A 25724-nucleotide genomic window follows, 5' to 3' on the forward strand; every position below is an offset into this window, starting at 1 on the left:
GCCTGGAGCCTGTTTCCGATTCTGTGTCTCCCTCTCTCTGCCCCTCCCCCGTTCATGCTCTGTCTCTCTCTGTCCCAAAAATAAATAAACGTTGAAAAAAACATTAAAAAAAAAAAAAGAAAATAAAGCCTATTAAAAAAGAAAAAAAGAGTAGGCATAGTTTTCAGGACACTGAAAACGCAATAAAATTTTGGAAGGCGATACAAATTCAGAATTATAATTTGCCAAGGTATAAAAAGAATGCTCTCTTGTAATCATACAAGAAAGTATTATTACTATTCTTGATAACGTTTTTTACAAAAGTAACTTTATCAATGTTTCTTTTACTAAAATTAATTTTACTTTTTTCATTTACCTACACATTTATAACCAACAATGTTTTTAATGTGCTGAGAAAAAAGTTTTAAAGTCATAGAACAATGGTCTTCTCCAATGACTAAGATTATTTTGTACAATCTCAACTTGGCAGTCATTTTTATGGCCCCATGCTACCATGGAAAGCAAGAACCACCCATATAAACAAGTGATTTCTAAACAAGTTTTAGAAATCTTGCAAGGAAATATGGATTATCCCTCAGCCAATTTTAAACCATAATTATAGCACTGGAATATCATATTTCAGTCAATTTACATGTTAATATTATTAATATTGGCTTGTCTAATCTTAGCATTATGTTATATATAGAAACAGACCAATGAAATAGATGGCCTTATACTTGAAATGCAGGACAGGGGAAGGAGAACATGGTTGAAAAGCCAGAAATGAGGAGCGAGTTTAAGGGAATAAAAAGAAAAGGAATGTTCGGCCAAGTATGATCTTGTTTTAAGGTGCTTCTTTCGTCACAACAGTGTTCTATGAAATAGGAGAAAAGATGTTAAATGCTTTATACATTATTAAGAATTATACATAAAAACAAAGTGCATTTCCCAAATAACTTGCTTCTTTGAATCACTTTTTTTTTAAAAGCGTTATTTCTTTTGAGAGAGAGTGCCCATGGGAGGGGCAGAGAGGAAGAGAGGGAGAATCCTAAGCAGGCTCTGCATGGTCAGTGTGGAGCCTGACGCAGGGCTTGAACCCACAAACCATGAGATCATCCAAAATCAAGACTCAAGACACTCAACTGGCTGAGCCACCCAGGCACCCTGGGTCACATTTTCTTATCACTAGTGGCTGTTAATAAATAACAACATGTTGGTTTTAAGTGAATCTCATTGCAAAGTACTCTATCCTCTTATCAAGGCAATCTAAAGAAAAAAAATTATCTTTTGCAAAAGAATTTAAATTGATACTCTAGATAATGAAGGTAGTAACTTTTCTTCCCTCTTATGCATGTTCGTTTTCTGCCATAAAATTACATTCTGACAAGCCTTAATTAAAATAGAATTTAGGAAAAAGTGAGAAAAGTGAGAAATACAATGCTTACCTAAAATTATAATAATTCAAAATAAGATAATCAATTTGTTTACACAAATCATAATTCAACTATAAAATGCAACCACAGCAGGTCTCATAAGTAAATATTTCAATCATAGCATCATCATTAACCTTTAGGTCACCATTTTTCACTGAAGGACATTCCATTATCCCATCCTGTCCCCAAGTTAAATGGCTCCTAGGTGAGTGAGCAAGTATGAGAGAATATGAATGAATCAAAGTTGCATACTGTAATCAGACAAAAACACATTTTGGGAAGAAAAGAATCCTAAGAATCATTTCCTTAACTATGGACATTTAAGTGTCTGGCTCAGGGTCAAGTAAATGAAAACCAAATCTCCTGATACTCCAATCTAACCACCATACAGTAATACCAACAATCAGAAACAACAGTAATGTTGTGACAAAAATATCTCATGGTATAAAGTTACATGTCTCTGGGTCAGGAATACAGTTATGAACACACATAAGGTATATGTTTCCTACCTCTTTGTAAGTTGCATTAAAAAATTAAAGTTGTTTCGGTTGGTCAAGATAATATTCCAATAACTATGGCTTCACATGCCCTTTACTGATAATGGGTTATGATGTTCACTGACATCAGTCCAATGAACACACTGATGGGAATACATCCTAAGTAATAAATTTCAGTTTATTGAGAAACAGACAATATTAAGCACATATGATCTCATTTGTGCTCCATATTATATTTTTAAGGGTAAAGGGAGAGTTAGAAACTATTAAAAAGGGTGTGAAAATACAACTTATGTTCACGAATGCTTTTATTAAAGATATTATGGATTTAACAGCAAAAGAAACAGCCGATCACTGAAGACACATTAAAACAGAAAACTTATGAGAAATCCATTTTGAGAGATTTTTAAAAGGTAGTATTTCCAACAATAAGTGATTTGGGTCCTGCGATGTAGGAGGTAGTAATAATATTTGCAGATTCCTTCTAGCCCCATTATACTAAAATATACTGAATATATTCAATGTACCTTCAAGATTGGATAAACCTACTCAATCGTGAGTTTCAGAGTCTATAATATCTGAAGACTGCTTTGAGAGCTTCAATACTCTTCTAACTCCAGAGGACTATATTACCTTAGCATCTTAGCAAGTGAGGATGCCTCGAAAGTATAATCTCCAATAATTACCAAGTCTGTGATTTATAAATAAGTTTATTTATAATGATATTTACATAATAAAAACAAAACACATGAAACCCACAAGTTATACAAAGGAACTGATGTATAATAAAAACAGCAAGATAGACTGACAGGCAAAATTTTAAAGAAAGATTTAATAAAGAGTTAAATATCAAATAGACAACTTTACTTCTTCTAAATTTCACTTTGTCACCCACACTGAATTGGAATTGAACAATGGCTCTCTCTTCAGGAGGTCCTGTACTGGAAATTCTGGAAACTGATTAAGTTATATTTTGAGAAGTGTTTAACGTTAATGACCTATTTCCATGCAGTACCTATCGCTGCCTTAATATGAAGTCACGTTCAGTCTGCTTTGAAGTGAAATAGCCTGCTAATCTGTTCTGCCAGGCTAGACAAATGTTACCCACATTTTGCTGATATGTGGAGACGTGGCAGGAATAAACTACTATTTAGAGAGTAAAGAGAACTGGAGCAGAAGTGACTGGGCAACAGTTTCAAGAGAAGCAAAAGCCAGGAGAGGGAAATCAATGAAAACATGCACAAGAATAGGCAGAGTAATAAGCACAATTAGTGCAGTCGGGAAATGAACAGAAGGAATTAATCCAAGGAGCAAGATAAGGGCTTCTTCAGTTACTATTCACTGGAAAACAACTTAGTGCCTAGCCAAACAAATTTGTTTTAACAGAAGTACTTGGAAGGACCTGGGGGTGTTAGTATATGGAATGCCACCTTTAAATTCAGGTTGAGTTCTTGTTGACAGTGGTGAACATCTGCTTCAAATAGCAATAAAATGAAAGCTATATAATCTATACAGCTGCATCCTTTAAACTAACAAAAAAAGAACTTCAAAGGAGACAAGAAAAACAAGACATAAGCATTGTCAAATAAGGCACATGTAAAAATCTACACACATTATCCAGTGAAAGACAATATATATATATTTGGAGGTAGAAATAATTACAAAAATACTGACATTTCTAAAGCATTAGCATATTTGTTACAAACAATCACCAACTAATCCCCATTCAGAAAACTGTTTTGTAAAATGATTATTCAACATCTTCAGGACTACATTATTTGTGGCTTTTTGTTTGAAATTTCACATGTGAGCGTCTGGAGAATTTAGTTAGTGGCAAAAAAGTTGTCCATACTATGAGAAATGTAATATGGAAATTATAAAAAGTTATAAATGTTCATAAACCCCATGGTCATCATAATGTAAATGTCCTTGAGTGCACCAAGTTGATATTTCCTCATCAATTAGGAATTCACAATTCTTAACTTCACAGGCCCATTGACGTTTTTAGTAATGTGGCTATATCTGCTGGCATACTCCCTTCATCACCTGCAGGTCAGAAAGCAGCATTAAAAGTTTCATAAAAATATTTTATGAAATATATTTTCTCTGATTCTAACTTTGGTGAATGCCTAATTGTTTTTCAAGGCCCCGTTTGTCTCAGTGTCACTCCTTGTTTAAAAGCCTTCGCAAAGCCCTATGTGTATTTAAGGCTACTTCCTCTGTGCTAACGTTCATGCCAGCACAGCCATCTATAGGCTAGGCTCTGATTTCACATAAGTAATATCTAAAGATACACAGGTATTGATCTGGATGACATTCTATTCATACAGTACGCAGTATTTTCTCCTCAGGTTATTTGGTGAAAACCTTCATGTAACAAACTGAAGAGTGGAAACAAAGACAACCAAACAGAATCATCCATCAACACCCTTATGTTCAGTACAAAGATACAATCACTGGCTTAGACTTAAAACTGGCACATCTAAACAAAATAGTGAATATGGCATACCAGCTGAAGAGTAAAGTGCCCATAACTATAAATAACCCTTTCCCAATGCTTTCCCCATATTAAATGAGACTCCAGTATCTAGACACTTACCCAGTTAGTATTCAGGATTTTCTACAGTGGGAAAACATCTTGTGTCAAGGTGGTGTAGAATCTAGTTATCCTTGATTAATTCAATGAGTCACTCAGACTGTTTTTAGATGAACTGATTTATTAGTTTATAGGGACAATGGTATAGCTGTTTTTAGATGAACTGATTAAAGTGACAATGGTATACAACTATTTGTAGATTTTTAGCAATGGATAATTTTAGAAATCAGATATGGCTAAAATGCAGCAAAACTAATCACTTTTCTCTCTCTGTCACACATACACACTCTAGTTAGAATCTAAAATTACGAGAGTACTTTTACCTACTCTTCTCCTTTTAGTAAAAAACATGTGCACAGAAAGAAAAACTATTCCATAAACTATCAGGGAGCTCACTGACACCCTTGCTTTGAAATGCATCCAGAGACTTAACAATAGCCCATGAAATCTAAATTGAAACTGGTCCCAAATTAAGTGAGCCAAGTAAATAATCAGATCCAGAAGACAGTAAGACAACAAAGTTACAAACATGTAAGACAACAAGACTGTAGAAAATTCAGTATTCTAGGAATTCAGGAAGAGGTAGAAAAAAGCAAAGGGTGAGGAAACTCTTCTAAATTTGAAGATACTAATGATATAATGCAATAAAATGCAATGTACGAACTTTGGATCCTTTTTTTTTTTTTTTAAGCCTATAAGAGACTTTAAGGGGATAATTGGGAAAAATCCAGATATGGGCAATGTATGATAATATTTGGAAATTACTGTTAATTTTTTTGGATGTATAATGGTACTGTGGCAACTGAGAGGAAATGCTGAAATATTCAGAATGAAGTGTCAAGTCTACAACTGACTGTAATGGTTCATGAGTAAAAGACGCTAGATGAAGCAAAATGTTTACAACTGTTAAACTCACTTATACTATGCTTTCAACATTTTTGCATGAAAATTTCCATAATAAAAGTTTTAAAAGGTAGAAAATTTATTAATATAATCACATAAAGAGGTTAAAGAAAAATCACACACACCCCAAAACCATAATTCTTATTCTAAAGCAGGGGTTCTCTGACTTTAGTTTGGATCAGAAACTCCAACCAGATTATTGAGTTCCAGTCCCAATTTCTGACTGAGTAGGGCTGGAGTTAGGCTTAGGAATTTGCGTTTCAAACTGGCAATTTTGCAGGTGATGCTGCTGTGGGTCCAGGGGCACTGCACTCTGAGAATCACTAAGGCAAGCTCTAGAAATACAAAAATCTGACAAGCATTTCTGAGAGGAATCATGGTACTTAATCTTTCAGTTTCATGGGAAGAGGGGCATACAGACTGTTAACATAAAGCATAGACACAATTATAAATATACTTTTTGTTTACAGTGGAAAAGAACCTCACTGTGAGAGATGAAAAGAAGGGTACATGTACTCTCATTAGGTCAGTGTCAAATTATTTAAATGAAATCAGAAGCAAAATCATAGTTTAGAGAGTAAAGACATTATTGTATCTTTAGCCTACCAAATAAAACACATACTGGGAAAAATGGATACACAAATAGCTAAAGCTCTTTCTTGTTAAAACAAGACAAAGGAAAATTTCCTACAGAAACGGAGAGTGATAATGGGGGAATGATTCTTTAATTCTGAACATCTTAAAGCTAACAGCCTAAAAGCATAGCTGAAATAAGTTGCTATTTTAACAAATACTTGATGTGAAAACACAGGTACAATTTTAGACTAAACAAATTTATGTAAATATAAACAATTTACATGAATTATGACTAGACATGACTGAACACACACTGGTCTCACCTGAAATACAATTAAAATGCTATAAAAAAAAAAGTAAGTCCAGGGTACCATACAAAAGAGAATGAACAGAAGAAAAAGACAACAGTGGAGAGAAAGCTGTCAAATTTTGGAAGATGAAGAGCAAATGGAAGAATGGAAGCGGACTTTAGCAAAACAGACAAAGCAAAAACTTAAGTGTGTGCAGGTGGGAAATGCAGGAAGGTTACTTCACATTCACAATCCTTTCCTTGCCTCTCAAAGCTCAAGAACATGGAGGTACTACATGGCTTCTAAAAGATGGGGAATATACAGAGCTAAAATAGGTTGCAGAATAGGATACCTAAAGCCTGTGCAACAGAGCCAGCCATATACAAATGAAGGTTTATTCTTTGGAAAGTTTGAATCTGAAGAATGCTGGATGTGGGGACAGTAGAAGACTGGAGCAGCTTCTCCTTTGCTGTAAGAATGCAGTCAGTAGGCTTACTGCATCTGCCACCATCCTCATTTCATAAAAGATTGGAAAGTATGTTTCTGGGGAAATGAACTAGCTCATGAGAAGCAACCTGTATACTTAAAGATAGTTGGGAGTCCAACAATCAAACTGCTGAAACCTCAATTAACTAACTATGATGGTTCTACTTAAAGACTTCTCGTTAGAATAAAATCTACATATCTGGGTATGTGTTAACATATGAGAATATTTAATTGTTTTCCTAAATTTGAAAAGATGCCCTAAGAAAACAATCAGGAAAAAATGCTGCCCTGTGGAAATCTGTTTTATGCATTCACTCTATTGCTTTTGCTACATAATCTGAAATCAGCAAGTTGCCACCTCCACGCAAAGCCCAGTGATTAACTGTTTAGGTTATAATCGTCACGGTTACTTCTTACTCAAACTGGCTCTAATGCGTGCCCCCCCCAACCTGAAGCACCCGGAAATAAATACTACACAGGAAGGAGATATAGGAATTCATCATATGGCTTTCTTGCTCTTAAAACAGATTAAAATATACTGAACTCTTATAATACAGAGTGCCCAGCAGAATACTGGGACATAGTAAATATTCAATGGAAGTTTGAACTGAAATAAACTGTGATCAATATTAGTAATATCCTTATTAGAATGATAAAATAGCTTACATCCAATTAAATTTAGGTAAGATGTAAATGACTGCATGCTAACTTGTGTTAAAGAAAGAATACACAGACTTATTTACTTCTATCTACCTAAAAAAAGTGGTCACATGCTTTTTAAAAAGGACAATATGGGGGCGCCTGGGTGGCTCAGTCGGTTAAGCGTCTGACTTCAGCTCAGGTCATGATCTCGCAGTCCGTGAGTTCGAGCCCCGCGTCGGGCTCTGTGCTGACAGCTCAGAGCCTGGAGCCTGTTTCCAATTCTGTGTCTCCCTCTCTCTCTGGCCCTCCCCTGTTCATGCTCTGTCTCTCTCTGTCTCAAAAATAAATAAACGTTAAAAAAAAAAATTAAAAAGGACAATATGTCACTTTTATGGGGAAACTGAATGACAGAGTGGGAAGGAGTCTTGTTTGCCATTTCGTATCTTTTGAATCTTGAATTATGTGAATGTATTATCTTTTCAAAACTTTAAAATTATTCTTTTCAAAAAGGTCAAGTGAAGAGGGCTCTCTTAGAGGGTTCTTTGTAGTACCCAACAAACTTCAGTCTGAAATTACTAAATTTTGGGGGCTGTGGGGGAAGAAGCATCTTATTGCACTATAGTGCAGTAAGTAATTATCAGTCAAAATGAAATGTAAATGTTACAGTTCTTAATAAATTAATATTACATCAGGCATTTTAAATCTTTGGGTTCATATATATTACTTATATAGTAAGTATATCATAAAACTGTGGATAAAATTACAGATCTAATTTTATTTGGGAGATATCTTGGTGTCAAGAGATAAGGGATGGAAGAGACAGAATTTCCCCAAATCAAACATTTATATCAGTTCTGGTGAAATAATCTTAGTTATTGTAGTACTTCTGAAATGAGTATGCTTATCTTCTACCACGCCATCCCTATACTGTATGCCAGGTAAGGATTCAGGCCATTTTGCTAATTCCTTGCTACTGCTATTTTTCATACAAATACCGAAGTTTCTGCTTACAAACAACTTACCTTCATCTACTGTGGTCATATCTTGTTCTAGTTTCAATTTCTGTTGGTTAATTTTTAGCATGGATTCTTCAATTGTCCCTTGGCTTATTAATTTTATAACTAGTACTTCTCTAAAGAAAATAGAAAATATGTCCATTGGTTACTTAATATAAAATTTGAATATATATAAACTATATAAAACATCTTAGAAGTAAGAATAATGTGAAGATTGCATAATAAATAGATCCCTAACTTTAAATTTCCTTTTATTCATATTACATGGGATTAACATTTTCTGAGCGTGTAACTTCTAAACATCCTTTCTTATTGATCCAAGAAGACAGAAAGACATCTGTACTCCAAAAATTACTAGTAAAACTTATTTCAACAAACAGTCTGGGTTCAGAGAGATATTCCATTTTAAAAAGGAACATGCTTTGCTCATCAGGTTCCAATAAATAATTCAGTACAAAAAGTAAGGAAGTATAGAAAAGTAAAAAGATTACACAGGAAGTTTTAGTCCCATAAGAGGCACTGATAAATATTTGGTTCATAAATGATTTTATCAATGTCTTTTGGAAACATATACTCCACAGAGAAAATAATGATTACTGGCTACTCACATCTGACAGCAGAGTTGAATTACAGGTATTTTCACCTCCAATGTCAAAATGATCCTTCACCTAAAATATCTACAACTCAGATAATGTGCTTCCTAAAGGATAATAGAGTATCAACAGTATATATATTATTACGTCTATCTGGCTCTTAAATGGTCTAACAAAAAAAGCCTTTCAGTTACTAATATTTTTCAAATGAGCTGAACCATTGATAGTATTTTGTTTTCATCAAAATTGGGGTAGGGTGCGAGGTTATTTTAACTACTAGAAAGTGAATACATGACATAATGAGATATGTCATATTCAGCGTTGCTGGTATGAAAGATATCAGCAGCCAGGCTTTGCCGAAAATAAAAAAAACTGAAGCAGAATACTGACAGACTATATTCTACTCTTCTATACAAATTAAACAGGCATTTGGTTAAAACTAAATTTCAATTCAAAACACTTACTTAGTCTGGCCTACTCTATGGCATCTATCTTCTGCTTGCTTGTCATTGTAAGGGTTACAGTCAATATCATGAAGTATAACAACATTTGCTGAAGTCAGATTTATTCCTAGGCCACCAGCTTTTGTTGACAGCAGAAACACGAAGATATCCATATCGGTATTAAACTCGTCAATTAGATGAATCCTGTCAGATAAATATATTAGGCTAAATTTCACTAAAATGTACACAATTAAAATTGAAAACAATCACACTACGTGGAAAAAAACCTTGAAGATGTAAATACATGCTCCTGGCACTAAAGCACTTTTCCTGCAGTTATTTTACTGAAAGACCTTCTCGATTCACTAACTTCTTTTCCATACCATGTATCTTCCTACTAACTCTCACTTTAATTCAACTATTCAGGTTTGAGTAATCCTAATGGATTATTTTCTCCTTTGTTTAATGACTTCTATCTAAATTTTGTGTATGGCTTTTCAATCTCTGGCCTTCGTCAGCTTTAGTCTTCTCAGAAGTCTGTCAGCAGCTGCTCTTGATACCTTTGAACCAAGGATCTCAAGATCAAACTAGCAGGGTGTTTGTTCTCTTTTAGGATGACTTCTATCTTTAACGCAGGGAAAAAAAAAACCTGGCTGATAAAAAGCAAACCAAAAGAAATAACGAAGTGTAAACATACTATTAAAAACATTCTTTTTTTGTTTTGAAGACAATCTTTCTAATCTCTGGGTATTAAAAAAATAAACAACCAAACTTACTCAATTACTGTTAAAATACAAAAAGCCCAAGGTTTTAAAACAATCTTGGTTTAATGTAAGGTGCTTCAAGGCTTTGAATGAGTTTTAAAGGGGAAAAAACATTTTAAGGTACACAGTTCCAATTAGATACTGAAATATATTTCTATGCAATTCAGATCAAAAACTTAAAAAAGGAAAATTTCCTTATCTTAACACAATGATTTCAAATAACCACATGAAAGACTCAAAGTAAGAAAATTCAAATGCTCTATACACATTTAAAATTCTAACATTTACTCTTATTTGAAGGTGAAGTGGACAGAGATTTTTCTGAAACTAAAGTGAAGTATACGAACCTTTCAGAAATCTGAGTCTTTCCATCTAATCTGAGGTACCTATGCTGATGATGTTTTAAGAGAACCTCTAAAATATCCAGCATCATGGTAAATTGGCTAAATAATACAACTCTATCACCCTGTGAAAATACATACATGGATTAGATACATGGAAAAATAAAATGATATAAGCATATAATGATCAACTGCTTCTTTAATAAAAATCAAGTAGTCACAGCTAAGGTAAATTTCTTATTATAGATATAACAAGTTTATATATAAATAAATTATCTTAACTTCTGAACTTCAGACTTAAAACATAATTCTTAGTTTTGGTTTTTAAGGACAGTTAATGAAAACAACTACAAGAGTACTATTTGGATTATGATCTTAAAAATGTACACTATTTCACATAGAAACTAGAGTGGTAGTTAACTTCAAAATATCTTCAAAATAATTTAGAGGCAATCATACAAATAACCAATTATGTCATTATGTCATTATGAAATGACAAGATTACTTTTTAAAAGCAACTCTACTAGCTTCTTTTTTTTTTTTTTTTTCTGATACTCAACAGAGGAAAAGTAATCAGGAAAACATATCCCCAAATATATCCCCTAAATGGTCGAAGCATTAATTGCTAGAAAAATGTAGAACAGACACAGGCTACAACTTCAAGAAAGTCAAATCATGTCAGAATTATTTTTAAAAAGCTTATGTACTTGTAAAAATGTAAGAGGAATAGCATTCTTCTTTATTACCTTCTGTTTCAATTCAGACAAGATGCATCCTAAAACTCGGAATTTTCCAGAATCTAAAATCAAGTCCATGTCTAACTGGAAGCTATTAATATGTCGATACTGTTTACAAAGTACATGTAATTCAAAGTCTGTCATAACTTCCATATCTTCAAAGATCAAATCAGGGTTAGCCTCACAATGTGTAGGTTCCTCAAAACAAAACAGAATACACACTTAAAAATGAAGCTAATTTATAATATGATCAGAACACTTGAATAAAATTGTTCACATCTGGTAAAATAGCTAAATATCACATGTCACTGCAACCAATTTAGCAAAGGAAAATAATACTCATTTTCTAGGTACAATAAAAAAGGGAAAGCCCTTATTGCTTTAGAGATAACATACTGAAATATTCAGAAATGAAATAAGGTCTACAATTTGGTTCAATATAATCCTAAGGAGGGGTCTAGATGAAATGAGAGCAGTGTCATTCCACATAATAACTGTATAAGAAAATGGGTGAAGGTTATATGGGTAGAGGATTTAATTATACAATTCTCTCTACTCTTACATGTTTAAAATTTTCTTTTCTTTTTTTTTTTTTTTTAATTTTTTTTTTCAACGTTTATTTATTTTTGGGACAGAGAGAGACGGAGACAAAGAATCGGAAACAGGCTCCAGGCTCTGAGCCATCAGCCCAGAGCCTGACGCGGGGCTCGAACTCACGGACCGCGAGATCGTGACCTGGCTGAAGTCGGACGCTTAACCGACTGTGCCACCCAGGCGCCCCTAAGATTTTCTATAATATATTTAAAATAATAGAAACACATTTAAAACAGCAAATAATGACTTTTAACACCAAGATCTATAAAGAAGAACTATGGGTGGGTGCTAAGGGAGAATGAGGCAAAAACAAAGATTAATTAAAACTATAAACAAGGGGCACCTGGGTGGCTCAGTTGGTTAAGCAACCGACTCTTGATTCTGGCCCAGGTCATGATCTCAGGGTTCATGGAATGAAGCCCCACATTGGGCTCTGTGCTGACAGTCTGGAGCTACTTGGGATTCTCTCCTGCCCTCTGTCTCTGTCCCTACCCACCCACCCCCCACCCCATGCATTCTAAGTAAATATACATTAACAAAAAAATAACCTACAGACAAAATATAATGAAGAAAAAAATGAAGAAAACAAATGAAGAAAACCAATGCACTATCTAGGACATAAAATCTGAGGGATCTTTTCGGTAAAAAAATAAATAAAGAAGTGCATTATGGAAGTCTCGATTAGGAGCTGGCAGATTTTCTAAAAAGGGCCAGACATTAAATATCTTAGGTAGGCTCTGTAGGCAAAATGATTTGTTTTGCAACTACTCAACTTTGCACTTGTACAGGCATAATGTTGTTTCACTTTATGTGTTTCATAATGTATTTTTTTAACAAACTGAAGGTTTGTGGCAACCCTGTGTTGACCAAGTCTATTGATACCATTTTTCTAAGAATATTTGCTCACTTTGTCTCTCTTGTAAGTCTTCAGATATTTCAAATTTTTTCATTACTGTTATATTTGTTATGATGATCAGTGATTACGACTTGCTGAAAGCTCAGATGACAATAGCATTCTTTTAGCAATAAAATATTTTTTAATTAAGGTATGCACACTTTTTTAGACATTATGCTGTAGCACATTTAGCTGACAACAGTACAGTGTAAACGTAACTTTTATTTTGTTAATTTTTACAAAATTGGTTTTTAACGTTTTTATTTATTTTTGAGAGACACTGAGAGACAGAACATGAGTAGGGGAGGGGCGAATAGAGAGGGAGACAGAGAATCTAAAGCAGGCTGTAGGTTCTGTGCTGTCAGCACAGAGCCCATTGTGGGACTCGAACTCACCGATCGCAAGATCATGACCTGAGCCGAAGTCGGTTGCTTAACCGACTGAGCCACCCAGCCATCCCTAAACATAACTTTTATATTCATGGGGAAACAAAAAAAATTCATCTGCCTTGCTTTATTGTGGTGGTCTGGAATCTAGCCTGCAATATCTCCAAGGTATTGAGGAAGTAGTCACAGACAAAAAAACAGAAACTAAAAGACTTGGTTAAGCTTTATTTATAAAAATGGCCCTACGGCCACAGTTTGCTGACTTCTGATACATACTGTCAGTCCTCTTGGGTATTATAGAAGTTCTCCACACTGTCTTTTTAAAAATTATTTTAATGTTTATTTATTTTTGAGAGAGAGACAGTGTGAGCGAAGCAAGGGCAGAGAGAGAGAGAGAGAGAGAGAGAGAGAGAGAGAGAGAGAGAGACACACACACACACAGAATCCCAAGCAGGCTTCAGGCTCTGAGTTGTCAGCACAGAGCCCAATGCGGGGCTTGAACTCATGAACTGTGAGAGCATGACCTGAGCCAAAGTTGGATGCCTAACCAACTGAGCCACCCAGGTGCCCCATCTTGACCTTTGTCTTAAAAATAAAAATGCAGGGGCGCCTGGGTGGCTCAGTTGGTTGGGCGGCCGACTTCAGCTCAGGTCATGATCTCACGGCTTGTGAGTTCGAGCCCCGCGTCGGGCTCTGTGCTGACAGCTCGGAGCCTGGAGCCTGCTTCTGATTCTGTGTCTCCCTCTCTCTCTGCCCCTTCCCTGCTTGCTCTCTGTCTCTCTCTCTCAAAAATAATAAACAATAAAAAAAAAAAAAATGCAGGATGCCTGGGTGGCTCAGCTGGTTAAGCATCCAACTTCGGCTCAGGTCATGATCTCATGGTTTTTGAGTTCAAGCCCTGCACTGGGCTCTCTGCTGTCAGTGCAGAACTTGCTTCAATCCTCTGTCTCTCCCTCTCTCTGCCCCTTCCCTGTTCATGCTCCCTCTCTAAAATAAACATTAAAAAAAATTTAGGGCACCTGGGTGGCTCAGTTGTTAAGCATCTGACTTCAGCTCAGGTCATGATCTCATGGTTTTTGAGCTCATGCCCTGAATCGGGCAAGCCCCGCTTCTCTCTCTCCCCCTCAGTGTGCCTCATGTGATTCTCTCTCTCTGCCACTTGCTCACTTGCACTCTCTCTCTCAATAAATAAATAAAATACATAAAAATAAACATGCTTTTCTTAAGTATGGGGTCAATATGCTCGTTAGGTTTAATTTAACCTTATGTTGCTAAAGCTTAGTGCTAACATAATGTGAAATCCTCACCTTTAGCATAAGCTGAGACATTTCCTTGAGCTTTTCAGCTGTGTAATATTGGCGATGTAATAAAGGATGATTGGCCATTTTTCTCAACTGCATCATTACATTGCACATCTCTGTATTTTTTTCTGTGATCCAAAGAACATGCATTAAACAAAACCCCAAAACCAGGAAACCCACTTTAGATCCTGTTTCTCCCCTCTCTGCCCCTCCCTCACATATGCATGCTCTCATTCTGTTTCTCAAAAATAAACATTAAAAACAAAAAAACCCACAAAACCCAAGCTGATGTTTGCTGAAATATACCTCAATGCAAACAAAAAGTTTATTTCTTCAAATTCTAACTATTTTTTAAAAAATGAGCAAATCCCACCATAACATGACTAAACAAAATGTAGCCCCAGTACAGATTATTTTTCACATGAAATTGTGTAAATCAGATGATACCCATATTATTGATAGATTTTTTTAATCTGTTGAAAAGACCCAAATAGAGTTGCTCCTGTTTTTCTGACATTGCACACAATTCAATTCGATCTTTCTTGGGAGGTAGCTGCTTGAGAACCTGAGAAAGGAAAACAGTTTAAGCAGATCATTCAAATAAAGAAGAAAACAGATTTTTAAAAAGCAATCATAATAAAAAAATATGCAAATAAGAATTACCTCTTCTTTTACTCTTCTGAGAATAAATGGTTTTATAATTTGTTTTGCATGTGCTATTCTCTCTTTTTCATATATACTTTGCTCATCTGCTGATTTCTAAGTAAAAAAAGAACATATCCTTTTAGAAATTATTTATTTAAATGATCACAGTAACAACATTACATAACATGAAAATCATCCTCACTATCATCAGGAGTTATTTTCCACAGAAATGCACTTCATTCTAGATGGAATATCACATGTCAACTCTGGGCTATAATCTACCTCTTCAAGCTCCATATGTATTTTGAGGTTTCATGTATTCTGCTAAGCTAACGAAACTGAACTGTTCTAGGATGGTGTTCAGAATCATTAAGTCATAACTAATGAGTCGTAACAAATTATACCAGGTCTCATGAAAAAGTGTGTGTGTGTGTGTGTGTGTTTAACAGGTTGGGAAAAAGAAGAGAAGAAGAAGAGAAAGAGAGATAGGTAGGAAACTTATGTTCTAGGTAGAAAGCTAGTGCCGGGGATGTAAACCATGTGGTCTAAAAGACAGGGATGGTTCCTAATCAAAACCTATTAATTTTGGAGAATTAAAGAAGTGGAATTTTGTTCTAAGAAGTGAAAAAGTCCTTCATATTCTATAATCTGCTTGACCATCAAGTGGGAGTGAATCCATTAGTGAAAGTTTAAAAGGCCATTAATTTGCAGTGGAAGACCACCATAGGAAATTCTTGGAAAATATGTGAGACTTGCGAGACAGTCAAAAATGTGTATAAACATTGCTGTACTAGAAAATTTAGGAGTCTCTGAAGATTATACTATACTTTTAAGTTTGTTTATTTATTTATTTTGAGAGAGAGAGAGAGTGAGTGAGCACAAGTGAGCAGGGGAGGGGCAGAGAGAGTGTATCCCAAGAAGGCTTCATACTGTCAGCACAGAGCCTGATGTGGGGCTTGAACCCACAAATACAAGATCAAGACCTGAGCCGAAACGAAGAGTCAGATGCCCAACTGAGCCACCCAGGCAAATCCTGTACTTTTTCTAAGCAACAGGGAGAAAATTAACCAGACTTTCTTTTAAATAGAATTTAAGTGTAACTTTTAGAAATTGTTACTTTTGAATTTTATTTCAAAATATATTTTCCAGTATAGGAATTTTCTGGACATTCTACCTTTGTCCAGTTCTACAGTTTACCTATAAAGAAATGCTCCTAATTTACCTAATTTTAGTAAGGCAAATGCAATCACCAAATTTTCCACACAAATTATGTATCTGAGTTCTCCACTAAACTAAACCTGTCATTTCAGAGAATCAGGATATTAAAACCAAAACTCTTAGACATTAATTACAAAAGTTACCAACTTATTTCCCATTGTATTTTGGCTAACTTCCCAATTCACCCAAGTATAGGGATATCAACTACTTAAACTTAGTTGATAGCACAAATACACTATGAAAACAAGAAAAAAGACAAAATAGAAAAACGGCCCCCATAAAACACAAAGTGACATACTTGGGAGAAAATAATGAATTTATGCTTACTGTCTTAGAGGAAAACATTCTTCGTATTTCACTGGTGCTACTACTAAACATGTGTGGCATAACGAAATTCAATAGTGACATGAGTTCTAACAGATTATTCTGTACGGGTGTGCCCGTGAGCAGCAAACGGTTATTTGCCTGTGAATGAATGAAAGTAAAATTTAGGTTTTTTTTTTTTTTAAAGCCAAATCCTTGTCTGCATTTCTCAGTGGGGGAGGAAAAAAATGTTAAGACCATTATTAATAATGTAACATTCTCTGATGAAAGACTAGTAACTGAGAAAAATTATCATCTATTGTGTTTTAAGGTTGAATGTGTAAAAATAATGGTGTCATTTGTAAGTAGGTAACTTATGTCCTCATATCAATCACTTTTACGAGGCAATGAAAGTAGATTATATTTGATATTCATAAAGTTTATCACATAGAACAGGGGTTTGCAAATTGAGGCTCATGAGCCAATAAATATGATTTTTATATTTTTATTTTTTTTAATTTTTTTTTTCAACGTTTATCTATTTTTGGGACAGAGAGAGACAGAGCATGAACAGGGGAGGGGCAGAGAGAGAGGGAGACACAGAATCGGAAACAGGCTTCAGGCTCTGAGCCATCAGCCCAGAGCCTGACGCGGGGCTCGAACTCACGGACCACGAGATCATGACCTGGCTGAAGTCGGAGGCTTAGCCAACTGCGCCACCCAGGGGCCCCTGATTTTTATATTTTTAAAGGGTAGTTAAAAAGCAAAGAAGTGGCAGAAGCTTAATGGCCCACAAGGCATGAAATATTTATTATCTGGACCTTTAGAAAACAAGTTTGTTGACCCCTGATATCAAATACTAAATACATTAAATTATAATTAGAATAATTCACAAAATCCTCTCTTACATTAATTGTCATAAGGTGCTGGTAGCGGATAGAGCCCATATTCTTCAGCATATGGCCCTCATCAAAAATAGCATAATTAAGTTTCAGCCTTCGAAACAGACTACGATCATCAGAACTGCTGATTGCGCAATTATACCTGTCACCAAAAAAAAAAAAAAAAAAGTCTAAGGTTATACCTTTGAAAGCCTGGACCACAGTGAGATTTAGTGTTTTATAAAATTTTTATTCATGCAATTTTAATAACCAGTAGTTAAAAGATACCACTAGACATAGTTGATGTTCAAATAAATACTGATGCACTTGTATCCAATAATTACTTATATGTAACCAAACTATAGAAGCTGCCATATGTAGGTAAAGGAAAATTTAAATGTTACAATTAGACAACATCTACACACCTAGGAAGAAGCCAATATGGGTATAATTTATATGTAATCTGCAATTTTTATACACTTTTTCTCATGAACTGTTATACATTCAGAACAAACAGGAAAAAAAAGGACATGAAATTAAAACATTTGTTAAGTACATAATACTATTGTATTAAAGTAGTAGAGTACATCCAAGAAAAAAGTTAATAGCAGCTACCAGTACTAGACTATATATGAAAATGAAGTCCATTTTATTTAGAAAAGATGAATTCTGGATGAATTCTTTTAATCATGGCCTCCTACAGAAGTCAGTAGAGAAAACAGTAACTACTGAGAGTTAACATGAAGATTGAAATAACCTACATTTAAAAATGCAATATGAGAGCAGTAACTTCTCTGCTAAATAATTTTTCCATGTTTATTTTTGAGAGAGAGACAGAGCATGAGTGAGGGAGGGGCAGAGAGACAGAGACACAGAATCCAAAGCAGGCTCCAGACTCTGAGCTGTCAGCACAGAGCCGGATGTGGGGCTCGAGCCCACGTGCTGTGAGATAATGACCTGAACAGAAGTCGGACGCTTAACTGACAGCCACCCAGGCACCCCTCTGCTAAATATTTACACTAAAACAGCCAGTACACCAAGTCATGATTAACTTGGTAGAAGTTTCCACCCATACTTCTATAAATCAATTTTTTTCATTTAGAGAGTGAGATTTCACTGTATTTATTAATACAAAATTATTAATTGTTGGAGAACAAGAAGCTGGAGGCACCGTGAGAATGTCCTGAAGGAAAGGAATGGAACTGCTTTCAGTTCCTTGCTGCTCCGTGCTTTTCCTTCAGGACATTCTCACGGTGCCTCCAGCTTCTTGTTCTCCAACAATCAATGATTAATAATTGACATAAGTTAGAAATATTACAAATCATTTGGTGGGATATCTTAATTTTACTTTAAGTTTAACAGAAAGTCTTGTAAAACTACACTTTCAATCAAGTGGACAAAGCCTTTTTATAACCATTAACCATCATCTGTTATACTATTAAAAAACTGAAAAATGCCCGAATTCTCAACATAAATCATTCCATTACTTTTGTTGCATAGTTCTTAGCATAAATTTTCCTTCATATTACTACTAAGATATTTTTAAAAATTTGAGGGTTACACAAAATCTTTCCTGCTCAAATATACTTTGTCTCCATACTTACGTGGTCACAATTACATTATATTCTTCGTATTTACTATGGATGTTATATCTAATCTGTTTACGTTCTTCTTGAGAGCCTACAATTTAAAAACACCACACACATATTGGTTACATTTACTGTACTTTACTGTACGTAAGGATTTTAAAATTTCTAATTAAAGCAAAATGACATTCTTACCATAGTAACAGAGCACCTTTAAAGTAGGGCACCATAAATTAACTTCTCTCAACCAGTTATCTATAAAGCAAAAGAGATATTATTTGTATCTGCTACAACAGGTTATGTGCTACAACAGGTTATATGCAGTGAAATAAATTCTATCCAGAAATTCTTTTGCAAAATAATGATAAAAAAAAAAAAAAAAATCAAAGACCTTTCAGAATTTTACTCCTGATGATTAAAATAATTTTCAAGAGGCATAAAATGAAAGGCAGATGGCCAACCATTATATTTATAGATCATTAATTTCCATTCTATTTTATTTTATTTTATTTTATTTTATTTTTTCAACGTTTATTTATTTTTAAGACAGAGAGAGACAGCATGAACGGGGGAGAGGCAGAGAGAGAGGGAGATACAGAATCGGAAGCAGGCTCCAGGCTCTGAGCCATCAGCCCAGAGCCTGACGCGGGACTCGAACTCACGGACCGCGAGATCGTGACCTGGCTGAAGTCGGATGCTTAACCGACTGCGCCACCCAGGCGCCCCCATTAATTTCCATTTTAAAGACTTTTTTTGGATTATGTTCATACGTATATTCTCTTACTCTAGTCAACATCCAATCAATTAAGAAAGAGTAACTCCAATGGGGATGAATTGTATACTTTCTGATTCTATAAATGTTTAATTATAAATTTAAAAGCACTTATTTCTCTTAAATTACTCATTAAAACAACTTTTTCATTAAAACAATTTTCTAGAAGTATTACAATAGTCAATGATCTTATTGATGGTCCCTGATCCATAATAATTCCATAATAATTCAAAAGGTGAATAACTGACTTGTATTGCAGTTATTTTAAAAGATGTCCAGTATAATCAAACACGCATACTCACACATATACAAAGGGAGAAAAAAACATAAGGTGACCACATAATATTCACCTCTATAAACTAAGAAATCACAGATTTTCTTCTCCCTATACACAACCCTATACAGTCAAGTGTAGTTGTCCACAATATTACAAACCTATAGTTGATGCTGGAACAACGATCAAATGAGGACCTTTATTACCCTCCTGATAGAGGTATGCCAGGAATGCAATGGCTTGAATAGTTTTTCCCAGGCCCTAAAATTAAATGTTTAAAAGATAATATATGAAATTTAAAAACAGAAAATACTGGAAAACACCAAAGGAAAAATAATACTTCTGGTTTTATTTATTTTTGATTCCCCATAATGCAACCGTATGAGAGTTCTATATTCTTAGTTCTCAATGACTGATAAAACAGACCATAATGTCCAAATTACACTAAAACTCAGTTTAATGAGCAGGATGTATCCTGCTAGTTAAAATATGACAGACATTAATATGGAAGAGCTTTGCAATGCATATAAAGGATATAATTTTGATAATTATTTATATAAAACAAGTATTTAATACATACTAGATAAAGAACAATGTTCCAATGACTAATCAGATCATATGCCTATCCTATCACCCACCAATTTCACTTCTAAGAGTATATTCAAGAAATATGAGGACATATATCCACAAAGACCTTGGGTAAAATGTTGACAGTAGCCAAACACAGGAAATGACCTAAATGACCTTCAATAGGAAAATGGATACACAAGTTGCAACATATTTATACTATGGACTATCACATACCAATCAAAAACCAAACTACTGATACATATAAGAACACGGATGAATCTCTGTAACTCTATCATGCACCAAATGAACCAGAAATAAACAATATATACTGAATGGCGTTATTTATATAGAGTTCAAAATTAAACAAAAATAACCTATGTTTATAGACATCAGAATAGTGGTGGTAATAACTAAAAAGAAGCATGAGGGCATGTTCCTGGGACAATGGAAATGTTGATTTGGGAAGTGGTCACATGGGTGCACACATATGTAAAAAGTCACTAAGTTGAACATTTGTGTATTTTACTGCAAGTAAATTCTATATAAGCGAAGTGGGGTTTATTTTTAGGCTACTGAGCAAGTTTAGCTAAACACTGCCAGCTGTGATAAACTGAACTGCCCTCATTCCTGTTGAAGCCCTAATGCCCAATATGACTATATTTGGAAATAGGTTCTTTAAGGAGGTAATTAAGGTTAAGTGAGATCACAGGGATGGGGGCCCAATCCCCATTGTCAGAGAAAAATAAACCAGGGATGTGTGAGCAGAGAAAAAGACATGTGAGGACACATCAAGAAGGTGGCCATCTGCAAACAAAGGCTAGAGGCCTTAGGAGAAACCAAATCTGCCAACACCTTGATCTTAGACTTCTAGTCTCCACAGATGTGAGAAATAAATTTCTGTTTTTTAAGCCACCCACTCTTTGGTCTTTTATTATGGGAGCCCTAGCAAACCAGGCAAGACACTAATTTATAGATACTGTGTTTTACAGGTTACAAAAACAGTTTCACATATTATACCTCATTTGATGCCAAATATAATCTTAAAATACAGAAATTACTCATGTTTCATTAATATTGGCTGAGATTAGGCCATTCGGTAAGGATTAGCCCATGAAAAGCAAAGGTATGGGTTCCAAACCCAGATTTGATTCTCAAGTCCAGCTCTCCACAACTGTAATGTTCTATATTCTATATCTAATTCTATAACTATTTGAAATCCTGCATATATATTGTTTCTATCCTGCATATATTGTTATAATAATATAATGTATGTGTGGGAATAGTCTTAAAGTACAAAAGATTACTAGAAGCTAACTACAGAATAAGGATCACTGTTAATTTTTATTTTGAAAATGTAATACACACTGTAATACATATGTATTTAATAAGCATTTTCTCCACTGAACAGGACTAATTTTTAATAAACTTTTTAACAGAAGAAGGACATTAAGGTTAAAGGTCAAGTTTCTATGTGACAATACCTGAACTACTGGGTGTAATGAACTTCCTAAGCTCAGCTTCAAGCAAATGTGATGGGGGGGGGGGGGGTTGCACAGAAACTCAGAGACAGCTAACAAAAAATGGCTGAAATGATGTTGCTGATAAATGTGTGGATTTATTTATAAGTCTCTATAAATTTTCAAAGTAGTTGTAGAAAAGCACATAAAACAAAATCTTAGTATTATACATATGCATATTGTGTATGTACATACAAACACATACCTGCAGAAGAAAATAATCTCAAAAGATATACACCAAAATAGTACTTATTTCAAGGCAGCAGGAGTATGAGGGATCTTGATTATTTTTGGAATTTTTACGTAACGTCTAATTTTTAAAACATATATATTAATTTGATAATCAGAAAGAAAGTAAAAGCCCATTTTCATTTTGAGGGGCAATGAGGAGGCCAGAGCTAAGAGAAGTGCTAGAAAATTAGAAGGGGTGACTGGAGTAATAAAATACTGACGTGAGAACAGTTAATTACAGGGGTCAAGGGAAAATTTACTTTTTAAATGATATCAAGAAGGCCTTTCAATGATGAATCCTAGAAATAGAGTACTACTTACCATTTCATCTGCCAAAATGCCATTAAGTCCATGTTTATGTACCAATGCCAGCCAATTCAAACCAACCTTCTGATAGGGCTTGAGTGACAAACTGGTAAAGAGAGTTACAAAATATTACAGATTTATACTTCTATACTTTTATACTCTACTAGTTTTATGACATGAGGCTTTAGTTTACAATGCACACAAAAACTGAAATACCTATGTCTAATCTTACCTTTTAACTTACAAGCTATTTACACTTAGTTAAGAAAAAAGTGCCCTAAACACAATGCATTTTCTTCTATTTTCTCAACTTTTATTTTGTATTGACTTACTTTTTTCCGGCTTTAAGAATTACAAAAAATATTTCCATGTTCAGTCATAATGTAATTGTGATAATTACAAGTTAATTCCATAAATGATCACAATATTAACCATGATAACATATTACTAACCTAATATATACTAGAAAATGGTATTGTATGGATTTGAATTATACCACATTAGGGAACTTCAAGTATTAGGACAACACAAGCTTAATTTGCCTCTTTGCCAGGTTGACTGAATAAACACTTTCTGAATGAGTGTCAGTCACCTCTAATGTCAGTGGTATGTATATCTGGAAGGCATATATATGTATTTGTTTTTGAACTGTATATGAATATAAATTTGAGAGACATCAATGAGCATCAAAAAGTAGAAAGTAGCAGGCAAGGGTCAAAAATCTCATTTAATTTGGAAACACATAATTTGGAAATAACTTGTTTGGAAGGTAATATTGGAAGGCTATTACCAATAAAAACACTATTTTTTTTCTAAAAGTTCAAGTAGTTAAAAACCAATAGCAATTATTACTAAATACCTACTACATACAGATACACAAATACCATTTTCAAGCACCACCTCATTTAATCTTTTAACATCCATTAAGACTGCCTTTTATCATCATTTGAAACTGATGAAAAACCTGATGCTAAGTAATCTGCCTGAGGCTGCATAGCTACAAAGCGTTATGGATGGCTAAGATTTTAACTAAGGAAGTCCATCTCACTCAAAAGTTTATTCTTATACTCCCTAGGTCAGCACACAATACATATTAACATGAAAAGCTAGGATAAAGACATACCTCTCATTCTCCAGCTTTTATCCTCTCCCCTTAATTACCTATTACACACATCCTATCTGCACATAGGTAAGGAGTCTGAACATAGCTATGGTATAATAAAATGGTTAAAGGGCCAAATTCTAAAATCAATAGACTTTAATTAGAATGGGGTAAAAGAGGTGGGGTAGAAGGATATACATCTTAAATTAGAAATATGTTTCGGGGCACCTGGGTGGCTCAGTCGGTTAAGCGTCCAACTTCGGCTCAGGTCATGATCTCACAGTTCATGAGTTTGAGCCCCATGTCGGGCTCTGTGCTGAAAGCTCTGAAGCTGACAGCTTCGGATTCTGTGCCTCTTTCTCTCTCTGCCCCTCCCTTCTCCCACTGGTCTCTCTCTCAAAAATAAACATTAAAAAAAATTATAAATAAATCTATGTTTCAACTGTGGGGCATGCAATCTATAAAACATTTCTCATTAAAAAAAATAAAAGCATTGGTGGGGAAAAATTCAGCAATATTGCTGAAATCTTTACAGTTCATTTAAAAAAAAAAGTCTTTGTTTTCCTGGACATGTAATTTCAACTGCCACTACAAAAGTAATAATAAATAAAACATATTACCATAGATATTTTAATTTCCAGATCCAAATGAATTTTCTACAATGGTGAAAGTAAATACTCATAGGGGAATATTTACTCTATTCCAGACACAAGGCTATGGGCATGACATGCATGATTACTTCATATAATCTAATGATAAAGCAGTAATATTATTATCCCCATTTTAGAGATGAGCTGATCTCTGGGACTCGGAGAAGAGAAGTAACTTGCCCAAGGTCATATAGCTATCCAAATGCACTGTACTGCAGTGGCAGAGATGGTATCCAAACTAGGTCGGATCCAGAGCTCAGCCCTTCAACAGCAGAACATGAAAAAGTTCTTTCCTCCTGACCCACCCGCTCTATGGTCAAAACTGAGTTCTTTATTATTTTTGAGCCGCTCTTGATGCCTTAGTCATCCCACACATGTAAGGTTCATACTTTATGAAAATGATGAAACTTCATAAGGTGGGCAAAGTACATCATTTATAAATGCATCAAAGCGCCAAGCATGCTATCCCAACATCGATCTATCACAAATAGCCAAGAAATATTGAGAAACTAGTGTAGCTGTTAAAATACTCTTCACTATACCTAAAAGTTTAAAAAGTGATGAAGGAGTTTTGAGAAGCATCTACTATATAGAGTTTTTCAATCAAATAAAAATGGCTTCATCCATATCACAAAACAGCTCTGCTGGCTGTTTCTTATCAAGATACTAAATAGCTTTGTTATACTGAAATATTTGTTTTAAAAATACAATGTGTGTGCTTGTGTATGTGTACACACACATATGTATTTTTGTGTATACGCTCCTCTACTGGATTTATCTAAGCTTCCAATAACTTTTTATTGCTTAGTATCCCAACAGTACTGCCCATCAACAGATCCTTTCTTCAGAAGGCAAAAAGATCAATGAAAATGCAATTTTGACAAAGATGCTTTAAATCCAATTTGTTATGACCAATTTTTAAAATAGGGCAGCTATATTCTTTCTCTAGCAGGATCTAATATTTAGATGCTGTACAATCACACCTTCTATTTATTTTGACATTCTATCGTTTTCTAAGAATTTTCATGACTGCATATAACCACCCCCCCCCCCACCAGTTTATAGATAAAAATGTAATCTGCCCACACCTTCTGAATTAGTTTAAGTGCTCTCTTCTCATCAGCAGACCATAAATATCTTTTGGTACCTCTCACTAAAGAAAAAAAAATTATTTTAAGATTTTCTGAGACCATGAAA

At 34.6% G+C, this 25724-nt stretch overlaps 1 protein-coding gene across 5 annotated transcripts in view; it reads right to left on the minus strand.

The window, feature by feature from the left end:
• Positions 1 to 2199: 2199 nt before the first annotated feature.
• Positions 2200 to 25724, minus strand: part of SMARCAD1 (SNF2 related chromatin remodeling ATPase with DExD box 1) — an 80447-nt gene continuing 56922 nt past the window's right edge. For all 5 annotated transcript variants that reach the window (XM_040478338.1, XM_040478310.1, XM_040478328.1 and 2 more), the window contains 14 exons: positions 22791 to 22881; positions 20313 to 20412; positions 19301 to 19360; positions 19124 to 19199; positions 17547 to 17682; positions 16663 to 16800; positions 15136 to 15231; positions 14920 to 15037; positions 14479 to 14600; positions 11306 to 11494; positions 10566 to 10684; positions 9476 to 9658; positions 8425 to 8534; positions 2200 to 3955 (listed from right to left, as the gene is read on the minus strand). In XM_040478338.1, coding sequence (XP_040334272.1) covers positions 3894 to 3955; positions 8425 to 8534; positions 9476 to 9658; positions 10566 to 10684; positions 11306 to 11494; positions 14479 to 14600; positions 14920 to 15037; positions 15136 to 15231; positions 16663 to 16800; positions 17547 to 17682; positions 19124 to 19199; positions 19301 to 19360; positions 20313 to 20412; positions 22791 to 22881 — 1600 coding nt within the window. In that variant the 3' untranslated portion in view covers positions 2200 to 3893. The remainder of the gene's footprint in view (positions 3956 to 8424; positions 8535 to 9475; positions 9659 to 10565; positions 10685 to 11305; positions 11495 to 14478; positions 14601 to 14919; positions 15038 to 15135; positions 15232 to 16662; positions 16801 to 17546; positions 17683 to 19123; positions 19200 to 19300; positions 19361 to 20312; positions 20413 to 22790; positions 22882 to 25724) is intronic.

Source organism: Herpailurus yagouaroundi, unplaced genomic scaffold (genome assembly GCF_014898765.1).
Source record: "Herpailurus yagouaroundi ecotype Mexico unplaced genomic scaffold, PumYag 28, whole genome shotgun sequence".
NCBI classification, from domain to species: Eukaryota; Metazoa; Chordata; class Mammalia; order Carnivora; family Felidae; genus Herpailurus; species Herpailurus yagouaroundi.